We start from the raw sequence: 16,846 nt of genomic DNA, 5'->3' as shown, positions 1-16,846 counted from the left end.
TGAATGTGTGAACTATTTGCTGCTTCTCTCAGTTCCCTCCCCAGCAGTCTCCCCCCAGGTTCTTCAAAGGCTACTGTGATAAGATAGTAAAATGGCCTTTGGCTCTGAACCTTTAATCTGATCTGGAAAACTCCATGGTTTAGTCCTTCTCCCTTGGATCAAGTGGTTTCATGAAGTTAATATGTAGCCCTACTCCAAGAAAATGCCTCAGAGATTTCTGGGAGTGTGGGGCATGCACACAATACTCAGTTGGACTAGGGGTTCTGTTGGCAGGGGGCAGGGAAGATGCAGCTCACTGAGCTTGCCTGTGAGACAACAGTGTTCCCCTCACTTCCTTGAAGTGACCTCGCAGATTTTCAGTTCATTTATTTTTAAGCCAACCTGGCTTCCTCTGAACTACTTACAGAAATTTAACTCCAGATTCCCAACTTGCGGTCTAACCGTGACCATCTGGACCCAGCATTTAAGTTTCTCCTCTATCCTTGATCTCCTGAAGAGCTCCTCGTAAGACATGTTCTGTGGACACCAAGGACTCCTGCCCTCTCCTCACAGGTTCAAGGCTGCGTTATAGGTTAAACCTTTGCTTTGTGTGGTGGGAGAGTCAGAGGCGAGTAAGTGGCTTCTCTTCTGGAGGACTTGTGTTCAATTCTTAGTACCTGCATAGTGGCTGCCAACTGTCTACAACTCCAATCCCAGGAGATCCAACACTCTCCTTGGCCTCTGCTCGTATGTGATACAGAGACATATATGTAGATAAAAAGCCCATACACATAAAATAAAGATAAATAAAGATAAAAATAAATAAGTAAAAACAACAAAAAGAAAAACTTTGGACTTTGCAGAATAATTTTCCCCCAAAATCACTTTATTTATTTCTCAGTTTTATGTGTATGCCACGTAATGTAGATATGGTGTACCTGGTGCCTGAAGAAGTCAAAAGAGGGTATTGGATAGGCTAGAACTGGAGTTTTATGTAGTCGTGAGTGGACTTGTGGGTGCCAGGAACCAACCAGTGTCCTCTGCGTGAGCAGTAAGCACTCTCAGTTGCAGAACCAGTCCTCCAGCCTTAAAATAATTTTAATATTGTGGTGGTTTCATTATGATTGTCCCAGGGGGTGGCACTATGAGGAGATGAGGCCTTGTTGGAGGAAGTGTGTCACTGTGGGGGTGGGCTTTCAGACCCTCCTCCTAGCCGCCTGCAACACAGCAGTCTTCTCCTGGTTGCCTCCAGAACAAGATGTGGAACTCTTAGCTCCTCCAGTCCCATGCCTGCCTGGATGCTGCCATGCTCCTACCTTGATAATGAACTGAACCTCTAAAACTGTAAGCCAGACCCAGTTAAATGTTGTCCTTTAGAAGAGTTGTCTTGGTCATGGTGTCTCTTCCCAGCAACAGAACCCCTAACTAAAACAAATATGCTATTTGTATGATAATACATAGACATAGACATGGTAATCTCAAGTTTAAACATTCTCCTGTTGGATAACATTCGTGAATTGATCTATATTCTAATTTTCTTTTCTAGAACATTCAATAATATCTTCTTGGTAAGAGTGATCTTGTTTTTTTTTCTCTTTGTTTCTTTTCCTTTCTTTTTCTGGTCTGAATGACCCAGAGAATTAATGCTCTAGGATAGCCATGCTCTGGATTTTGAATGAATTCATTTATTAAGTATAGCTAGCAAAGATAAAAGAACAAATATCAGATAAATAGAGAGAAGTAACAGTTAAACTGTAAAACATCATTAAATCAGGTGCTTACAAACATTCAGAAGACTGCATCAGTCAGCTTGCACTCTGGATTGAGAGAAAGTTCCAGGCATAGTAAGGTGTCCCCATGTGTGAGGCTCCCAAGTAAAGGAACAGATAGAAGCAACATCATCAAATTAGCTGCTCATAACATTGAACTCTGAAGCAGTCAGGGAAGTTCCCAACCTACTGAGGGTTCTCTCTGTGGATGAGATCCCACAGCTAAACTTCTGGCTTCTCTTTCCCACCATAGACATTCTCATCTCAGGGAATGAACCAAGATAATTTCAGTCAGGAATGGTTCACCTTCTAACTATTCCCACAGACATAACTTTGGGGCTATTTTGCTATTTATTTCCTTCCCTATCACAGGGTTAGAGGGGCCCAGACCCTCCTTAAATAGGGATTTCGAGGATAGTTTGAGCCAAACATAATTGGGTCTATAATTGAGATTGGGTTGACTCCACTTTTGCAACCAGCTGCTAAGTGAGATTTAACAGCTTCATTGTTCTCAGTCCAGTCCACTAGCAAACACCTAACTTGAATCAGCAGCTTCAGGCGAGTTCATTTATCAGGCACCACACCCGAATCAGCAACTGCTGTTCAATCCAGAAGAAACCACGAGGCTCACCAATGGGTCTGGATCTGTGGAAGTGGAAAGAAGCTGCAGTTAGACTCATGAGAAGTTCTTTAGTGAGTTTCTCTCTATGAAGTCACCACAAGCAAAGCTCAACAAAGTGATGTAAGGCAAACCGATCCATGCATGTCATCAGCAAAGAATAGTGAGGTGGAGCAAGGCAAACCAATGCTCTAGTTCCCAATGTCTGTGGGCTCATATTTATATTCCTTCTAAACATCACAAGCCCTTTCACATGTCTGCTATCGCAAAACATCCATTCACCTGTGTCTGCTTCGGGAAAAATCCTTTCATGTGTCTGCTTTAGCAAAATATCCTTTCACCTGTGAACTGCAACAAACCATCATTTGATGTAACTGACTTTCCGAAGAAACCAGAACTTTCTTTGTCTGAGAAGTTTCTTTGTCAAACTGTCTAAGAAGTAACTGTGGAAGTAACACATTTCACAGAGTCACAACCTGCCATCTCTTGTCATCAAATAAAGTTTCAAGTACTAGGATTGGGTTTTACCTAATTGAGTTGTTGGCCAAAGAGTCCCGTGGGAATGCTCAAACAACCCATTGATGAGATGATATAGTTTGCTTGTCACAAACTGAAAACAAGGCCCCATTGCCGAAGACACAACCACACAACTCATTAAAGATGGCGGACATTGAGGTAGTGCCTACATAGAGTCCTCTATCCTATGTGCCAGTGTCTTGTGGTATGGGAACGCACTCTGCAGCTCTGAGAAGAGAATGTAAACACCAATCCACAAACCTTTGATTTCAACGGTGTCCTGCTTGCTAGATATGCTAGGCAATGGTGGTACGTAACCATTTTTTTGTTTGTGGGAGTAACCATTCAATAACTGATTTAACCTAAGGCCTACTCTGCAAGATGGACCCCATAACCAGCACCAGTTGACCTGAGACTAGACACAACCTAGGGTAAAACCAAATCATTCAGGTCTACAATGAAAACAGAAAATGTAAAGATAAAATGATTCCCAGTGACATTTTGCTACACTCGCATGTCAACGCCTTGCTCAGCCGTCATCAGAGAAACTTCACTTCCTCCTTCAGTAGATGGGAACAGATACTGGAACCCACAGCTGACACTGTGGAGACAGTGAGAGACTTTGGAACACTCAGCCCTGAAGGGGATGTCTCCAAATTTCCCTCCCCTCAGAACTCAGGGAACCCAGGGAAAGATGAAGCAGAAATAGCTTAAGAGCCAGAGAGGAAGGAGGACACCAAGGCCCTCTAAATCAACATATGCAAAGCTCATATGAATCAGAGATGGAGGCAGCAACCCTGGGCCTGCATGGGTCTGCACCAGGTCCTCTGTATGCAATATGGCTTCCAGTTTAGTGTTTTTATGGAAGTCCTGAGTATATAAGTGAGTGGGTCTCTCATTCTTGTGACTTCTCTTGGGCTTTCCCTTCAGTTGGTTTGTCTCATCCAAACATTAACTTTTGTTTTATATTATGCTTTATTTTTTGGTTTTAAAAATGAATGAACGATTGAATAACTAAAAACCTTAACAACTGAACTGTCATTTATTCCTGCTGAGAGAGGGAAAATCCATTTTCTCCAACAGAATAACACTAGGTTTATCAACCGCTCTACGGCAGGTCTCATGTCCAAGAGTAGTTGACCAACATATAATGGGAATGGACCGCTTTTTTAATATACATTTGTTTGATTACAGTTTGGTGTTTCATTTTCTTTTTATCTTTTGGAGTGTGTTTTTAGTTTGTTTTCCTGGTTCTTCTTTTGTGTGTGTGTGAGCATTATTGTTGTATTGGATTTTTGTTTGTTTTTTGAGGAAGAACTTAAGGTTGGGAGGGTAAAGAAGTGGACTGGAAAGACTTAGAGGAGAGGGAGAATATGATCAAAATATATTTAAATTTTAAAACTGTTTTAAATAATAAAAATATGATAGTAAAGACATTCATAAATATGGAAGCAGAGATGGGGAGGGAGCCTGCCATTGTTGACTGTTTCTTTGGATTCAATGAGACTGTTAACAGGTTCACTTTCAGGAGAGATGAGGGGCTGAGGGAAGAGACCTCTCCAATTGTCCAGCTCTCCAAGGTACTTCACTTCATCACAACCAAATCCAGAGCTACCAAACGCAAGAAGCCCAACCAACATCAGCTAAATTCACCACAACTAGACAAACGGCCTTCATAAGTCCAGTCCAAACCACTATACCACAAAAACCAAGGCTAAAAATGGGGAAGCATCTAAGTTACAAAGAAGTTTACTGCACCTAATGGATATGCTTGCCAAGGGAACTCGCAGAGCCTGTTTTACCTGGCTCCCGAGAGCAAAGATAAATATCTCTCACCTTGAATGTCTTGGGGACAGAGGAATTTGAGAAAGTTCCACTTCTGGGAAAGCAAATGTAAAGCGGAGGGAGAACATTTCAAAGCACGTAGATGTGTTCTCCACAGGTTGCCCACAAGTTGTCTGGCTAGCAACTTTTGCCTCCACCTTGCACACTCATTCCTGTCAGAGTGTTTATTCCAGAAAGGTTCTCACATTTCTGGTGGCCCCAGAGAGATCACCTTTACCATCACCTCAGCTGGCCCAGCAAGACTGTCCGTTCAGAGCCTCTCTGAAGATCTCTGGAACTTGGAAAAGTTTGACTCCATGGGAATCTGGGTTCCCCTTCCAGTGGCCATGTGAGATCCAGGAGCAGAGTCTCCAAGGGGAAGGAGAAGAGACGAAGCTGGATGTCCAGACTTGGTAAGGACCTTTTTGGAGATAGACCGGGAGAACCAAGGCAGCCTCATCATCCCTCAGGACATCTCAACGTTTTACACTCTTTTTTTGTCATTTATCTTAATGCTGATGAAATTTTAAATGAGGAAGAGGTAAAATGGTTTGATCAGAGGCATGTGCTAAAAGCAGCTTGTCCGGAATGAGAATGAAGAAAGTTTTCACGAAAAGCATAAAACCTTTGCACTGATACTAGACTCTCGACACTCGGTGACTGATAACTGGCTGCCTGACAGATCTGTGGCTAGCTACCAGTGTCTCGGTGACATTGTGCCTCACTCGCATCCTTGTTGGAGGTAGTAATGAGAAGTGCAGGGACTCAGTGGAGTCTTCGGCCATATGCCAAAGAGGAGATGGTGGTGACCCCATTCCTCACCCAACCTCCTCAATGCAAAAGACAGGGAAAAACTCTGAGAGAGACCACAGCCATCAAGGCCCAGCCCTGCTCTGCTCTCCACACTGGCTCAACGGTCCTGGTCATTCTCTGCTGTCTGGGAAATGGGACCATTGTATGCAGAAGAGTACACTGTCCTCTGCTTGGTTAATTGCATCTAATAAAAATTGCCCGGTCATGTCAGCATGTGCTACATGTTCCTCCTGTACTAGATCTCCCTCTTAGGTTTAAAGGCAAAAGGGTGGGTGTGGGAACAAAGAAATGAGCTCATGAGACATAGAGACCACGACCTTGACAGTGAGTGTCAAAGCCACTTTCACAGAAGTGCTCCCTCACTCTAGGATGGTGTGAGATAAAAATGTTTCCTCGAGGTTGTTATCATTACTTGTGCTGTCCTTACTTTTGTTTGTCATTGCCTGAGACAGAGTCTCTCTATTACTTAGCTCCAGCTGGTCCTGGAGGAACTCACTATGAAGACCATGCTGGCCTTGAATTCACAGAGATCCGCCCCCCTCTCCCTCAGGAGTGCTGGGATTGAAGGTGGGCACCACCACACTTCACTCATCATGGTTTTAATCTGGTCCCTCTGTGAGCTCTGCCCATTCCTTCCCCAGCTCACTAAGAGGTGCAGCCATCCATCACACCTTACGGCCAACCTAGGAGTCATTCTTGAATCCGCTGCCCCATCTCCCCCACCACAACAATCCAGACATTTCCATCTCTGGGTCTCTTCTATTCTCTTGAGCTCTAAGGCCACCCTGGTCCCAAAACATTATTTCCTCTGAAAGTTTTCCTTCCATTTCTACCCTTGCTTGCCAGCATCCTCACCCAATGTACACACAGACTGAAAGAACTTGACAAAAGGGACATCCACCCTGGGGGTCCTCGTTGCCAGGCTGGCTGGCTAGCTCATCCCGCCCAACTGCTGCACCCCAGAATCCAGTCAGTGGTCCACGCTGTCATCTTCTATCTTGCCAGTGGACTGCTGCTATGATTGTCTCATTTTATGTCAGGGTCTCTGAAGTCTCATGTCCATGACATGGGCTTGTGCGAATTAGTCCCCATGCAAGCATAACTGGTTCTAGGCAGCCACTGAATTATACTGTTGGAAACAAGCAAAAGAAACGTATTCTAAGTGCTACCATTTTGTTTTCGGACTCCGTTTAATCACAGGGAGAAACTAAAGTTAAGGTTCCAGGCCCTGGGGGAGCTGGGGACTTCCCTATAGCTGAACAGCTTCTGTTGTAAACAGTTGTCTAGTCCAGATATCTCAAGGACTACTTCTCCACCTTGCTGGCGGGGTTAAACAGGTTTGTTTCTAGGCCTAGGAATGAACACCTATCCCACCTCTCCAAGTGTCTTCTTAATGGTCTGTTAACCAGTAAAGAATATAGAAATTGCATCAGTTATAAAATTATATAACCAACAGCCTGTTATGCTGACCTCTTCCTTGTCCCTTTAACACTCTGAGCTCTGGACCTAGGGGAATTAAGGAACTTAAAGCCAGGTGCCCTGGATTCAGTCATTTCCAACAGGTACTCCCTGGCTTAACCCATAATGTCGAAATACAATTGGATGACACCGCAGGGCGCCCCCACTCCCACCCTTGCTTTGTTTTTCCATCCATTAAAAATGTTCAGATCCCAACCTGGCTGCCTCTCTGAGCTCTCAGAAAATAAAAGTTTTCGTCTTTAAGCTTCTGTATCTGGAGCGAGTTTCTCGACTTCCACCCCAAAGCTAACAATACCACAATGTGTCCTTTTATTGAGCATCGCGGCAAGCTATACATTCTGGTGTTCTTGGTCTCTTTCCCTGTCCACTGGTGTACGCTGCACAAGGGCATGGATTATGTCCCTGGCACCTATTTATGCAAGGTCGATCCTGAGAACAAATTCAGAAGGTAGATCAGGGATTGTGTATGTAACCCAGTTGGCAGAGTGCTTGCCTAGCATGCACAAGGCTCAGGGTTCAATACCCAGTACCCTGTGTAGTGGTACATACATGCTAATCCCAGCACTTGGGAAGTTAGAGGCAGGAGGATCGGGAGTTCAAGGTTGTCCTGTTACTTGGTGAGATCTGGGACCCCCCATGAGGTACTTGAGATCTTGTTTCAAAATTGTTTTGAATGAATACAACAAACAACTAGACAAGAATCATTTATTATTCTCTTAGAAAGGAAATGTAGCTACTACAATATGAAAACGAATCAGGAGGTACAAAGTTGACATTCTAACTTCAAGTAGCAGCAAGGATTTTCTGTGAAGTTAGAGGCAGTATTTCTCCAAGGTAGAGCACAGGGCTCTCGCATGGCTGGGCAGAGGCAGGTGTTGCCCTGCCTTCTGATGGCACACATTTCCCAGGAGTATGAGGAGTCGTAAACACAATAAGCAAACAAATTATGGGACCAACACACAGATGTGCTAAGATCAGAAACAATGTTATGCAAATAATGTGTATAAACCCAGATCACGGCCGGAAACATCGCAGGACCCAAGCGCATGCATCATTTTTCTTGGACCCGCCATGCAATCATTTTTAGAAAAACTGAAAGCCAGATATGCTCTGGAGTTTTTAAATGGCAGGCAGGAATTTTGCCTTTCCGATGAGTACATACTTCAGCGCAGAAAAGGGCCATCTTTCAAAACTAATTTCATAAAACCATTCTCTCTATTTTATATGTTCAGTGAAAATTAAATAGCTTCTTTTTTTCTTTTCACTTATTGATTTTAAGAGGTATAGTCACAGCATCTGTGAACTTGGAGTGAAAAGGGAACACAAGAATCAGAAAACACAGATGGTCAATAAAAACACCCCGATGGGCAAGGTGGGTCCTTTAGAAACCCCGGCTTTTGTTGGCTTGCCCTTTCTCATAGATGTTCCAAAAGGCTGCCTTGGCAAACCAGCTTTCCAGAACTACACGAAGCACAGCCTGGCTCCAGGTCACGTAAAAGCAGCTTGACACCGCTGTGTGCAAGTGCAGGAAGTACGGATCTCTGCGTGGCACACGGGAAGCTCCTCCAGGCTGTGATCCTGGACACTGCACCTGTCTCTTGGTCTGGATCAATCCACTGCTTGCAAGGCTAGGTGTCATTGGGCAAGAGAGCAGCTTGCTCCTCCTCTGTGCCGAGGATGTTCTGAGCTTTAGATCTACAGTGCAGAGAAAACAACACTACTGGTTTTCTTAAGAAAACTAAACACAGCGGGTGGTGGCAGCTTTAATCCCAGCCTGGCAGACCAGAGTTCATGGCCAGCCTGGTCTACATTGTGCATTCTAGGACAACCAAGGCTACACAGAGAAACCCTGACCCAACTCCTAATCCTGCTCCAATAGAAAGCTAAACACTAAGTACCTACATCCCAACTCAACACCCTCTTTGGACCTGTCTGTCAAATAGTGAGGCTTAGGATGCCCTGAAATTGAACAGCAAGCAGGATGGAAAATAATACTTCTTTTCTGTGCTCATGAGCTGACTTCTTTTAAGAGGAAAAATGTCCAGCAGTTGACCATACCTTCTCATCGTTGAGTCCTCCCAGAGATAAAACAAGGCCATCGCAACACCCTTTAATGCAGTGAAACACATTGTCAAAGTCAGTCCTCCAAGTTGAGTATCTCCAAAATGGAAGAAAACCCCACACATCCCTGGTTACTCACACTTAGCAGAGTCCATAGACCTTGTATAGCTGCTGCCCACTCGAAACCGATTTTCTCACACAGAAATCCACCCAGGATAGGTCCCATGAAAGCACTAACGTGGGGAGAAGAATGTGTGAATAGCTAACAGTGCAAAAATGATGCAGAACACTTGGGCTAGAGATGTGGCTCAGCAGTTAAGAGCACTGACTGCTCTTCCAGAGGTCCTGAGTTCAATTCCCAGCAACCACATGGTGGCTCACAACTATCTGTAATGTTATCTATCCTCTCCTGGTGTGTCTGAAGACAGCTACAGATGTACTCATATACATACATAAGTAAATCTTTAAAAAAAAAAGACGCAGGACTCCCAGTCACTGGTCTTCCCTTAAACTAGAACAACAAAGGCTAAACAGACAGGGTGATTGCTGGGCCCTAGGCCTGGGTGTGGCTCAGTATTTGAACACTGTTCACAGTATGTAAGGTCCTCATTTGATCCCCAGATCCAGGGCTGAGAAGGGGTAGAGGGAGGAGAGAGAGAGAGAGAGAGAGAGAGAGAGAGAGAGAGAGAGAGAGAAAGAATGATTCTTAAACATTTATAAAAGTGGAATTGTTGCTGTGAAGTCAGTGAGCTACACAACACAACAGCATGTGTTTAAAAGAGCCTTTCTGTTTTGGGTGTGAGGGATGCACTACACAGCACAGCTCCCACTAAGAAGGTCAGAGGACAGCCTTGTGGAATTGGTTCCTTTCTGAGTTCCGTCTTCACGTGGGTTCTCAGGACTGAGCTCAGGTCTCCAGGCTTGTGTGGCGATCGCTTTAGCTGCTCAGCCATGTCACTGCCCCACTCTCTATTCTTTCTACTCTTCAATATCTGAGTCAGTTCAGGACACAGTTATTGACTTTGTATGTGTCGCATTGCTACCATACAGTGCAGCGTCAGGTGTAGTAGAAAGTAGAAACAAGCAAACACCAGCAAGTGGATCAAGAGAGAAATGCGTTTGAGAAGTCTCTCATATGCTTCTGCTACTTTTTAGTATCGCCCAAAGCGCCGTTCATGAGGGGGTCTTGGTCTAGTGTGAAATCGGCTGACACACTAGACTTGGAATCACATGGTGTGGATTAGAATGCATGCTCTGCCCGGGTGAGCTTTTGCCCTAGGGAACCATCTGTACCTTAGAGACAGGGCTTTCTCAGGTTCAAATGGATTCACTTACCCAACTGACCACATGGCACCAAAAAGACCAGATACGAGTCCCAGTGTACTTATTCCGTCTTCAAACCCATTTGCGCTGTAGAGAGAAACGTGGACATCATCCATCATGAACAGGAGAACTGGAGAACTTGTATGGAAAGATTGTTTGGCTGATACACTAATGTAAACCAAGTATCGTATGAAGAAACTAAGAACATTTCATTTCCAAAAATTAAAAACTAACAATGAGTGTGGGAGCCGGAGAAGTGACTTGGTGGAAATGTATGAGTCTCCTCACACACCCGAGCACGCCCAGTTACTAGCACAAAACACACACCAACCATCCACAAAGAACACAGGCAGCTGAGGAGAGATGGGAGCAGGCAAGGTGGCTCTCCCCAGGAAAGAGCAAACCAATTGTTTGTCCAGTGCCAAATGGTCATCTTTGAAAACATGTATACAAGTAACATCGCGGATAATGACTAGGTTTAAGAACATATGTGTACACAAGTGCATATATGCTTGCAATAATAATGAAAAAAGGGGACTGGATTGGAGGAGAGCGGGGGGATATGGGAGGGCTTGGAGAAAATAAGGGGGAGGGGGAAATATAATGATGTTATAATCTCAAAAATTAGCAAAGTAAATTTGAAGGCATCTTTAGAAAATAACTTTGCTACATTTGTATATTAGTAAGAATCATAACCCGGTTGCATTAAATGCTAACCAAGAATAAAACTGAGAAATTCTTGAAATAGGATGAAGAGACAAAACTGCTCTGAGAAAATGCAGAACCATCTCTTTGTCCTCTAAGAATCTCTGAGCAATGCCAGCACAGTCACAGACATCAATGTTCATGAATATGACCACTACACAAGGAACAACGGGCAAGGACGGACGGCTGGCCACCCAATGCTCTTGTATGGTTCTCCAGTCAACAGGGCCAACACTGAAACCTCTCCATTTGGTTCTGGATTTTTAAAATTATTCACACACACACACACACACACACACACACACACACACATGTACTCACACATGCACATGCACACGCATGCACACACGTGCAAACACTACCTGAGTCATACAACAAGCCAAGCATCTCCCTTTAACCTACTCTACCTTAAAACATGTTTGTCCTATGCTATCACCAGTTTGATCTCATTATTATTTATCAGATTTATATCACAGTATTTACATGCTATGAAATCATGAGGGTTTACTATTGGGCAAACATCCTATGGGACAGAACAGTTGAGGTGAGACTGATGATCCCACCCCCATGCCCATCACAACGCAGCTCTTCAGACAACAGAGAAACTTACTATGCACAACTGAGCATCTCTGGGAAGGTCGGGATGATGCTCATGCCAGCGGAGACCCCGTTTATAACTAACACCAGCACAAGAAGCCAGAGCTGACTGCAAAGAAGCATGGGGGAAACAAGGCGTTAGTATTTTAAGAGACAGAAACTTAAATCCAAGGAGGGCAGGGCCCTGCACAAATGGCTGGACTTCTTCGCCTGTCTCCAGCACTCAGAGAGAACTCACACTGGCACCTTAGACCTGTGCTGCAAATGCAACTTGTGGATCATCTGAAGTCACTCCTGGTCACACATTCCACATACATCTGGTTAGTCATACATACTACATATCTGTAGCCACCTGGCCAGCTCACCATAACAACATCCTCACCATCCCAGTGCTGTTCATTTCAAACTTCCGTTAAACATGGGAAAGAACGGGGAGGGTGAGGGAGGAGACTAGAAACTGTTATTCTGTGTGGGGCTTGGTCTAGGTACTTGACAGTCATTATGCATTTAAGTCTTGTCATTTCTGTATTGATTAGCTTTGAATTTTTTTAATAGTATTTCTTTATTTTGGAAGAGAGGTGAGCCGCGGTATGTGTGTTGAGGTCAAAGGGCAACAAGCATGAGTTGGTTCTCCCCTTCCACCTTATAACTCCTGGAGTTAAATCCTGGAGAATTAACTCATTTCCATGCTTTGTGGCAAATATCTTAATGTGTTGAGCATGTTGCTGGCCCTGGTTTTTTTTTCTGTAGACAAGAAAGCTTAGGCTTTTTTAAGTTAAATGAGTTGTTCAAATTCTGCTACCCGCTGACAAAGCCAAGATTCAAATCCAGGTCCAAGAGACTCCAAATTCACCCTCTTACTGTGACATTGTGTTTCATCCTAGAAGTATGCGAAAATCGTCTCAGAGGCTCATTTTGTTTTGATAAATAAATTATAACAAATAAGCTTTAATGAGCAACTACTACATGCTAAGAATGACCAGGAAACAATAAAAGCCTCAGTCCCCCTCTCAGTGAGTGAGAAGAAAGAATTAAAAAAAGAAAACTGTATCCTCTTAAGTATCAAGCAGAAGAGGTTTGCAACAAATGCTATTTTGAAATTTTTCCAAACAACTGTGGGATTGAAACACAGGAGAAGGCAGATAAGAGAGTTATATACCTAGCACTTGAAAGGAGTCCTGAAAATCGTAAGTTCAAAGCCAGGCTCAGCTAACAAAACAAGCAAACAATTTATAGCTAAGAACCAGCATTTTTCTCATTTGATAAAGATTTCATGTGTTACGATTTGCTTACAACACTGCCAACTCCTAGTAAATAAGGCTCTGTCAGTCAGGCAAACGGTCCAGTCCAGTCCTGAGTCAAGGCCATTGTTAAAATAGCAGTGTCCACAGTACCAAGCCATTTAAAAATTAATTCTTCTCTCTCCAAAACCATGGAGGACAAGAAATGTTACCTTTTAATGTGCAGAAGGGGTACAGGTCCTAAGAGCATGTAGCAGCCAGCTGTGATTAAGTTTCCAAAAACCAGAAACCATTTCCTTAGATTCTAGTAGAGAAAAAGAATTTAAAGCTTAAACAGAAAGACCCTCTGTAATCAAACAATTTTTTAAAAAAATTACAGTAATAACATTCGAAAATCCCAATCCACTGAAACAAATGAAGTTATGCATTTAAGAGAAAATCGGTAGATGACAAACTTTAGGGCAAGGAGGGTATTTTGCAAGATGAGGGTAGGCGTTCCATAGGGAGGGAGCGCACCACAGATCTGCACATCATGAACTATTACAAATAGGAAAGAATGTGCCTGTGTCTTTCTTTTAAAAGCAAGGTCTTGCAATATAGCCCTGGCTGGCATCAAACTAATCTTCTCTTAGTCCTCTTGCCTCTCAGGAGCTGGGTGACTGACATTTGCCACTGTGATGTCTGGCTTAAGGTTATGTCTTCACATTTAACTCCAAAGGCTGTTTTGAGATGTGGTTAAAAGTTCTTTCAATATAGTTCCAAATCAAAGTCATTGGGGGTTTTGTTGTTGTTGTTGTTGTTGTTGTTGTTTGTTTGTTTGTTTTTTGGGAGGTATTTTTTTATTTGAAGTTTGGGTGTTGGGGGTGTGATTTTTTGAAGCAAGGTTTCCCTCTGAAGCCCTGGCTATCCTGGAACTCCTCTGTAGACCAGGCTGGCCTTGAACTCACAGAGATCCACCCACCTCTGCCTCCTAAGTGGGGGGTTTAAAGGCACATGTCACTACTGCCCGGCCAAAGTCATTGTTGAACTATTAATACATATACTACTAACGCTGTATTAGTCCTCTTCCACAGGACGCACGCACATTTGTTCCCAGCACCTAGGTCAGGTCCAGGAGAGCCAATGCCTGCTCCTGGTCTCTGAGGTCACCCTTATACCTGTGGCATACATGTGCACAGACACAAACAAGAATGAAGGTAGAACTTTTTTTTAAAAGAATACATTATCCTTTTGAGACTTGGGTTATGGGCTAGAGAGATGGCTCAGGGGTTAAGAGCACTGGCTGCTCTTCCAGAGGTCCTGAGTTCAGTTCCCAGCAACCACATGGTGGCTCACAGCCATCTGTAATGAGATCTGATGCCCTCTTCTGGTGTGTCTGAAGACAGTAACAGTGTACTCATATATAATAAATAAATAAATCTTTAATAAAAAAAAGAAACTTGGGTTACTAATTAAATCAGATAGATAGATAGATAGATAGAGAGAGAGAGAGAGATAGATAGATAGATAGATAGATAGATAGATAGATAGATAGATAGATGTATGTGCAAAGCTAAAAAATACAAAATGTAAGCAGTAAGGCCTCAGAAGCAGCCGAGGAAATGTGAGGTCTGGTTAACGGTGCTGCTTCTGCATTTCAGTCATGCAGATCGAATGGGTTAGGCCAAACTGGGGGGGGGAGCAGAAGGGATTCTTTTCAAGATGGCTACTGAATGACTGAATGGTGGGTGGACATTTACAGGGCCACCTCTCAGACTCGCTAAGTCAGAATCTCCCTGTAACCATTTCTCAATCTGATCAAATCCAATAACTTTTAAGACTCTCTCTGCCTTTGTTATCAGGATTGGGGTTTTTGTTTTATTTTATTTTGTTTGGTTCATTAAGGAAGCTTTAGAAAGTATAAGTCAGGCTTGTCTTATCAATGACAGACTGCAATCCTGTCTGGGCCATATAGTGAGGCCCTCACTTAAAAAAAAAAAAAGAAGTAGAAGAAGAAGAAGAAGAGGAAGAAGAAGAAGAAGAAGAAGAAGAGAGAAGAAGAAGAAGAAGAAGAAGAAGAAGAAGAAGAAGAAGAAGAAGAAGAAGAAGAAGAAGAAGAAGAAGAAGAAGAAGAAGAAGAAGAAGAGAAGAAGAAGAAGAAGAAGAAGAAGAAGAAGAAGAAGAAGAAGAAGAAGAAGAAGAAGAAGAAGAAGAAGAAGAAGAAGAAGAAGAAGAAGAAAAAGAAGAAGAAGAAGAAGAAGAAGAAGAAGAAATATCATAGTGTATCATACTATCATTTGTGGGAGTTTTAGCATCAGACTCATTTTCACTGAAATACTGAACTTGTGTCCACCACAGCAACGACTGAGGCTGGGAGACACTGGATTCTCTCTCTCACAGCTGAAGGTGTCAGCTTTAAGCAATGGAGCTTCGGGACTCTGAGGAAGTAACTACAGATCTAAACATGCAAAAGCAACTCAAGTGTAAATCAGTGTACGTACAGGCATCTTATCACTGAGTAGACCAAACAGCGGCGAAGAGATGGCGTAGGATAGAGACAGACCCAGGAAGACCAGTCCCACGTATCCAGTCGACAAACTGAACTGTAAAAGAAATGCCATGTTAACGTCGAACGCTACATCTCTCTTTAAAGTAAACATCCCCCCTTCCCTCCTCTGCCTGAGCTCTGTTAACAGAAGTCTGTCAGTCGTGTGGATCGCTGCCCATGGCTGTGCCTAGGGAACAGTGTGAAGGGGGAGATTGTAGCTCATTCTGGCTCCTGGTTTCAGAGCATCCTGGACGGGAGGATGCAGGAGAACACAGGACTCGCATGAGAGCAGCCAGGAAGCAGCCTGTGCTTGCTGGCTTTCTCCTTTCTTCATGCTTTACTCCAAATTCAGGGCACCCCACCTAGGCAGTGCTGTCTGCTAGTAACCTCAAGCCTTACTCAGAGATGCACCTTACTAATTTCTTAGGTACTTTTCTATGTAATCAAATTATCAATCAAGACAACTGGAGCGAGGGATATCCCACAACAGCAAAAGCTGTTGCCTGTCCATGGGATATGCTCTTCTAGCTGGGCTGCCTTGTTTGGTCTTAGAGGGATGCACCTAGCCTCACAGATCAAGGGGATAACCAGGAGCAGGAGGCACCAGCTCAGAGGAGAAGGGGAGGAGGGAGGAAGGAAGGATTGTGGGAGTGGGTGACAGGGAGGGGGTGACAGGTAGGGGGCAGTGAACAGGATGTAAAGTAAATAAATGAAAAATAAAATTTAATAAAAATGAAAAAAGAAGAGGTGGGGAAAGAATTAGGAGAAAGGGTAGGGTGCTTTATATGGGGAATATATTAATAATAGAATATATATTAGTATGATATTTTTATATAATAAAATTGGTTTGTTTTTATAATAATATTTGAGATTAAAAAAGATTAGCTTTAATCGAATTCTCTTTAACTTTTTCTCACCTTGTACATGGGTAAATACTTTTTTCTAAGGAGGAAAAAGAAATTCCAACCACCTATCAGAAGTTTTATTTTGTAGCATTTGATGTTAAACATTTCATTCCTACAAACTGTTACATTTTCATATACAGTATTTCTCAAATTTTATGTATGCAAAAAAAAAGTTCCACACAGAACTTACTTATTAAAGGATGTTCTTGGATCCTAGCCCTAGGTATGGTTTTTGGGGACCAGGTTCAGTGCAAGAAAGGGTATGTCGTGAAAAGCAAAACAGCTTTCCTTTCTCCTAGTCTGTAGTCTAGACCATCGTCATCTGATTATATCAAATAGTTAAAAATAAAGTGCACCAGGAGACTTCTGGGAGAGAAGGAACAACTCACATCAGAAGACCTAGTGACCTAGGTACCTAGTGACCTAGTGACCTAATGACCTAGTGACCACTCCTAATGCCTCATTACAACTCACACGAGTAGGGAAAA

The 16,846-nt window shown here is 43.2% G+C and overlaps 1 protein-coding gene across 1 annotated transcript in view; it reads right to left on the bottom strand.

Moving 5' to 3' along the window:
* Positions 1-7,687: 7,687 nt before the first annotated feature.
* Positions 7,688-16,846, bottom strand: part of Slc18b1 (solute carrier family 18 member B1) — a 43,047-nt gene continuing 33,888 nt past the window's right edge. Inside the window, 7 exon segments of the mRNA XM_032895267.1 lie at positions 7,688-8,694; positions 9,058-9,107; positions 9,200-9,293; positions 10,396-10,470; positions 11,699-11,794; positions 13,139-13,230; positions 15,407-15,508. Coding sequence (XP_032751158.1) covers positions 8,628-8,694; positions 9,058-9,107; positions 9,200-9,293; positions 10,396-10,470; positions 11,699-11,794; positions 13,139-13,230; positions 15,407-15,508 — 576 coding nt within the window. The 3' untranslated portion in view covers positions 7,688-8,627.

Source organism: Rattus rattus, chromosome 2 (genome assembly GCF_011064425.1).
Source record: "Rattus rattus isolate New Zealand chromosome 2, Rrattus_CSIRO_v1, whole genome shotgun sequence".
Taxonomy (NCBI): Eukaryota; Metazoa; Chordata; class Mammalia; order Rodentia; family Muridae; genus Rattus; species Rattus rattus.
This window is presented reverse-complemented; position numbering and strand designations above follow the sequence as displayed.